Source organism: Aulonocara sp. 'chitande type north' Nkhata Bay, linkage group LG3 (assembly GCF_057382095.1).
Source record: "Aulonocara sp. 'chitande type north' Nkhata Bay isolate Kocher_YH1m ecotype deep benthic linkage group LG3, A_spYH_male_GT1.1, whole genome shotgun sequence".
NCBI lineage: Eukaryota > Metazoa > Chordata > Actinopteri > Cichliformes > Cichlidae > Aulonocara > Aulonocara sp. 'chitande type north' Nkhata Bay.
This window is the reverse complement of record NC_141346.1, coordinates 51,920,264-51,926,313: the sequence shown is the minus strand read 5'-3', so window position 1 is coordinate 51,926,313 and position 6,050 is coordinate 51,920,264. Positions and strand designations below refer to the sequence as shown.

At 37.4% G+C, this 6,050-nt stretch overlaps 2 protein-coding genes across 4 annotated transcripts; both read right to left on the bottom strand.

The window, feature by feature from the left end:
• Nucleotides 1-1,440, bottom strand: LOC147336113 (immunoglobulin kappa light chain-like). Of its 2 annotated transcripts, XM_086287623.1 has the most exons (5): nucleotides 1,386-1,440; nucleotides 587-1,291; nucleotides 376-501; nucleotides 250-293; nucleotides 1-126 (listed from the first exon to the last, which is right to left on the bottom strand). In XM_086287623.1, exons 1-5 carry the CDS (start codon nucleotides 1,438-1,440, stop codon nucleotides 7-9), a joined length of 1,050 nt encoding a protein of 349 aa, XP_086143749.1. In that variant the 3' UTR covers nucleotides 1-6. The 2 variants fall into 2 exon arrangements, with proteins under 2 accessions (XP_086143749.1, XP_086143748.1); XM_086287622.1 differs by having other exon boundaries at nucleotides 7-293.
• Nucleotides 1,441-3,929: 2,489 nt separating this feature from the next.
• Nucleotides 3,930-6,050, bottom strand: LOC147336112 (uncharacterized). Of its 2 annotated transcripts, XM_086287621.1 has the most exons (6): nucleotides 5,983-6,050; nucleotides 5,785-5,868; nucleotides 5,167-5,514; nucleotides 4,984-5,088; nucleotides 4,870-4,904; nucleotides 3,930-4,777 (listed from the first exon to the last, which is right to left on the bottom strand). In XM_086287621.1, the coding sequence occupies exons 1-6, from the start codon at nucleotides 6,035-6,037 to the stop codon at nucleotides 4,658-4,660; spliced, it is 747 nt and encodes a 248-aa protein (XP_086143747.1). In that variant the 5' UTR covers nucleotides 6,038-6,050; the 3' UTR covers nucleotides 3,930-4,657. The 2 variants fall into 2 exon arrangements, with proteins under 2 accessions (XP_086143747.1, XP_086143746.1); XM_086287620.1 differs by having other exon boundaries at nucleotides 5,167-5,868.

The window sequence follows — 6,050 nt, the reverse complement described above, 5'->3', positions numbered from 1 at the left end:
CCATCTTTATTTTTTTATAGCCGAGTAAACACATTCATCGTCGGTGTTGTTTCTCTGTGTTCTTGATCTCTTGGGGATTTTAATGCTTAAAGCAGCATAATGAAGGCTGTCAGCATGCTGGAAACCCTGTTGAAAATGTGTACAAAGTAGATAAGAACATGATTTCAGATGTAAACAATGGCCATAAAACAGAAGACTGTAAAAGTTTGTTGAAGAGCGCTTTAAGAAGTCATTAAAAAACATATTCACCTCCGAACTTGTTGTTGCGGCGCTTGAAAATCTTGCTTGAGATTCTGTTTGTGAAACATTGATTTAATTGAAAAGCCAACTTTAGCTAAAACCGGTCTAAGATGTAACCTAAAAGACTCCACTTACCTGTCGATTGGTGTCTGTTTCTTTTGTTTGTCTTGTACAGCAAGTATCCCAGTAAAACACTGAGGATGGAGCTGAATGTCAAAGCTCCGCTCAAAAAATACACCAAGCCCTGAGAATTAAACGTGCCTGCAACACACCAAAAACAGAGCTTTTTCTTGTCTATATCTTTAAATATTGATAAAGTGAGCAACAGGTAGAAAAGGTTACTCACCTTTAGGCTCCAGCTTGGTCCCATTTCCAAATAGTATGCGTCCACATGAGGTAACAGCACAGTAGTAGGTCCCAGCATGAGAAACACTCAGGTTACTCATTGGCAAGCTGTAGACACAGGTGTGCGTTTGTTTGCTGGGTTTGTTATCACACTGATCATTTCTGCCCAAATGTGTGTAAATGAGTCCAGGATGGGATTCGCCTGAGTCTTTGAACCAGTAAACACTGTGCTCTCCATCACAGGTCCCAGTGTGTACTGTACAGTTCAGAGTCACGGAGCCTCCTGGCTGGATGGTCTCAGATGCTGACTGCTGGACCACAGCTTTGATGTTCACACCTGAACCTTTTACACTGATGATGATGTTTTCTAAAAAGGTTAAAGTGTATGAATACTGAACACAGTAGTAAGAAGCTGAGTCTGAAACTTGCAAATCTTTGATCGTCAAGTGATATTTGCCATCTTGTGTATCCAGTGTGAAGCGTGGGTTGTTCTTGAGCTCTTCACTAAAAGAGTTGTTCACATTATATTTGAAAAAGTGAGAGATAATCTTTGGTTTTTGTCCCAGATTTTGCTTAAACCAGAACACTCTTGCAGAAACGTGAGCATCATATAAACATTTTAATGTCACTTTTCCACCAACTTGAGCTGATATGAAACGAGACTCTTGATGTTCAGATGAGAACATTTGCGACTCTGTCATCTGAACTGTAGTGGAAACGAAGAAAAAAACAAATGCACTTTCAGTTAAACGTAAAAACCTAACAACACAAAAATCTGAATCCTTAGTAATGGAACTTACCCATTTTTCCGAATAACAGACACAGAAGACAGAAGAAAAACACTGAAGACACCATTGTGGTGAGATTCTCGTGTAAAATGAAGGTTACTGATAGCTGCTCCACTTTTGAGAGGCAACAATGTGTTTGATTGGCCAGCCAAAGGTGACACAGTATCTATTGTATGGAACTCACAATCACGCGTTTAGTGCCGCCTGTAGTGGAAAATACAGTGTGATATCTGAGAGGAATTATACGTTTTTTGGAATTACAAACAGATCTAAAAGTATTGAAAGTGGAGTTTGGTCTACATTAGGTTTGTTATACTATATAAATGGGATCAAAGCAGAAGCTGCTCTGATCCAGTTGCATTTGATTTTCAAGTTTAATAATGATGTGTTTTTCATTGTAATGATTGATTGTCATTTCTAGCATATCCCATGCTGTGAAACACTTTTCATTTAAAAGATGTGATGAGTAATAATTTGAGTATACAGAATTAGGATTCCAGCAGTGAGCTCATTGTGGATAACAGTAGGGCAAACCAGAAAACAGCAGCACATGGGCCCAGAAAGAGATCATTAGGAATATCAACATGAATACATTCACACAGGATTTTGGTATTTTATGTTCAGGATTATAATATCTTTGCTCTTAAGTTGCAGGAATGCAATGTAACATTTGTAATTTATGTTATTTTACTCTTTACTCTACTGCTGTTTGAATAATGATTATCATACATCATTTTCAATAATGGTTTTGCATTCCGGATAAAAAGTTTCTGAGCTCATGAGTTGCAGCATGAAATAAACAAGACCTGTGGAAAACTACAGTTTTTGGGTGTTTACAGCAAGTGGACCTTAGATCGTGATGTATGTGTTAGCGTAACAACACATCCTGCTGAAACCACAGAGGCCGTTGCACTGACACGTCTAAACAGAAAAATGGTAAAAGGCACTCTGTTTGACAGGATGCACCCACTTTTAGCTTTCTGTGCCTGTTTGTCATAGACTCAAATGTTTACAGCAAAGACTTTTTAAATTTGTGTCAAAGCTGTCTGTCAACGATGTTTTGCCAAAACAACATGACCATTGGGATGGGATTTACTTGTTGTCATCCTTCAATTGACAATAATTTGTCAGCTCTCCTTGTCCTATTTTAACTGACTCTGCTGTCAGACCACATGACTGAACTTGGGTCACCTTTTAAGGCTACAGGTTTGTTGCTTTTCTTCACACATCAGTATCCAGGCATTCCCCATCCTCTATTAGCCATAAACAGTTTAATCTTTTTTAACAGTCAAAGCACTTTAGACTATAAGTTACATTACTGGAAGTGCTTCACTCTTTTTTATGCAATTCCACCTCAACATGGACTTTCCCCCCCTAAATCCATGCTAATGGTCCTCACTCTCGACTAGCCCTACTTGAAAAATGTTGTCCCCTAATGCATCGTCCTATTCCCCAAGTTCTTGCCTCATAAACAAATCCTTCTCTGCCCAAACAAAGCAGTCATACCAATTCAATTCAATTTTATTTATTTATTATTATTTATTTATAAATTTATTTATTTATAGCGCCAAATCACAACAAAAGTTAAAGGTACAGGTACAGAGAAAAACCCAACAATCATATGACCCCCTATGAGCAAGCACTTTGGTGACAGTGGGAAGGAAAAACTCCCTTTTAACAGGAAGAAACCTCCAGCAGAACCAGGCTCAAGGAGGGGCGGGGCCATCTGCTGCGACCGGTTGATACCACTTCATAAGAATCTGGCTTTTTACCTGCCAGTAATAATAAGCATGTCGTTTCCCTAATGCAAAATTCCAATTTGATATCTGCAAATACTTGCAATCGACATAACTGGTAAATAGTTCACATTATTCGACTGGGTATATTCTTTTGCTGAAACAACCCCTCCTAATTTCAGCATATTACCCCTGATCATTTGTTCTGCAAGAGATTCAGTAGTGACCTCTCACATGGCATACCCTCCTAAATCTTGATGAGGATATCCTGCAGCAGCAGTGGCAGCAAAAAGTAGTTGTATTGACAACAAATATTTACCGTAATCCTCCTTTACACACCCAACCCAGTACAGGCTTCACTACGATTAAAATCAGTGAAGTTGAGAACAAGAGACTTGGTGTTAGTGAGAGTATTCACCATGAGATCTAGAGAAAAGGTTAGGTGCTATCTATTTAATTATTTTTGCAAGCTAAGTTGCAATCTAAAGCAAAATGGAGGAAAAACTGAAAATACAATGTAGTTGTACTTTAGGACTTATTAATATTAAACACAGCTCAGAGCTAGTTATTACTTTATGACGGGCATTTAAATTAACTATCCTACACGAAACATGTGCCGTGCTACGTATTGGCTGCATTTTGGGGGCAATAGTTGTATAGAACTTAAAATTTGAGCATAAGTTTTTAAAATTTAGATTTATATCAATTGTGCTAATACAGTATGTCAAAATGAAAAGAATAACAGCGGATTCAGACATGTGAGTTTGTGCTGAAAAGACTGATACCAAACAAGGGAATATAAATAGCTTTTAATGGTGAAAAATGAAGGTAAAATTAAAAGTAGTCAAAAATGGCCAATTATACCCTGGAACCCAATAAATCATGAAAAATTTGGTTTAAATTTTCGGTCAAAAATTTCTTCATGAAAGTGCAGATTTGTGCAATTTTTTGTAAATTATTTCTAAATTTAAAAAAAACTACACATCTGTATGTGTAAAGAAATGACTTTCATTTTGCCATCCCATTTGATTTCCCTGCCACTCTAAGAAAATTTCTCTAGATCCACTCCTGCTTGGGACCTTTTGTATTTAGGATAACAGATTAAGTCTAGTTTCTATACTTAATTTGGCAGCAGAATGACTGCATTTCATGATCCATTCTCTTGAAGAGACAAGCTTGGCTTAATTCTCTCATACACAATAATAATAATCACAATAATGAGACATGTTATCACTGAATTGAAATGGCACACAGATATTGTCTCAAGCTTGAAGGTCTTTTAGTCTTTATTATGTTTAATGAGCTTCAAAAACATTAAATTTACAAAAAAAAAAAAAAAAAATTAAAAGGCTGTTGGCAGAGAATGAGGATTAAAAAAGAAGTGAATACTGACATTTGTCTCTCATGATTCCTTCATTATTCCATCTTTATCTTCAAACTACACTGACGTTACAAATGTGATTAACTAGCAAAAAAAATTATATTGTGAACATGACCCAACATAAAAAAGAAATACTACATTTTTAAACACCGTGTCTTCTCTGCGTACTAATGCTTTACACTATAGTACACACATTCACTCCAGGTGTGATCCTTCTGACTTCTTGATCTGTTGCGCAGGTTGACAGTTGAAGATGGAAAATAGAGTCTTTCTGCCTCTTGGAAAGCCTGGCAACAAAATACTTATTAATAAAAATATGTCCACAGATTGACTTTTGCGTAGAAAAATGGTAACTGAATAGTTACTGGTAATACATCACCGTTGCATCTGCTTTGGGGAGACTTGCTTGAGATTCTACAAGAACAACAAAAGTTTCTTATATTTATAATTCTGGAATAATTGGCAGGTTAAAAAAACCCTAAAAATTAGTTACCAGGAGATTTGCAGATGCATTTCTTGCTGATCACACACACTGAGAAAGCCAGCAATACACTCAGGATGGAGGTGACTGCAAAGGTGCCGCTCCAGAAAACATTATCTGCATGAAGTCAGACAGTTTAGACAACTGGGTGGGATCTACTGTGATTTTAGTAAACTCAGTCTTAATGTTACTCACGTTCAAAGTCCAGTTTTGTTCCATTTCCAAACAGTATGTGTCCACATGAGGCGACAGCACAGTAGTAGGTCCCAGCATGAGACAGATTCAGGTTATTCATTGGCAAATTGTAGACACAGGTGTGTATTTGTGTCTTAGCTTCTTTCTCACACTGATCATTCCCACCCCAATGTGTGTAAATGAGTCCAGGATGGGACTGAGAATGGGATTCGTCTGAGTTTTGGAACCAGTACACACTGTGTTCTTCATCACAGGTCCCAGTGTGTACTGTACAGTTCAGAGTCACAGAGTCTCCTTGCTGGATGATCTCAGAAGCTGACTGTTGGACCACAGCTTGGACGTTTGACTCTGCATCGTTAACAATAACAGTAATGCTTTCTGAAAATGTTAATCTGTATAAATAAGAGGTCATACAGTAGTAAGTCGCTGAGTCTGAAATTTGTAAATCTCCGATCATCAAGTGGTTTTTGCCATTTTCAGTATCCAGTGAAAAGCGGTGATTATTCTTAAATTCGCCAAAAAATGTGTTATTTTTTTCATATATGTAGGAGTAAGAGATGAGCATTGGCTTCTGTCCAAGAGGTTGTTTATACCAGTAAAGCCTTGCAGCAACCTCACCTTCGTAGAAACATTTCAAAATCAAGTTGTCACTCGTTTTACGTGACACAAAAGCGCTCTTCTGATGACCAGATGAGGACAGCTCTAGATCAGTCAAATGAGCAGAATTGAAATATAAAATAAAGCAAATGTAAGGCAAAAGTGAAAGAATTCAATATTCTTAGAGAGGAGAAATGAACCTACAAGCACACAACTCACCCAGAGTCCTCGATAACAGTATTGCAAAATAAAAAGCCAGCAGTGAAAAAGCCATTGTGCAGAAAATT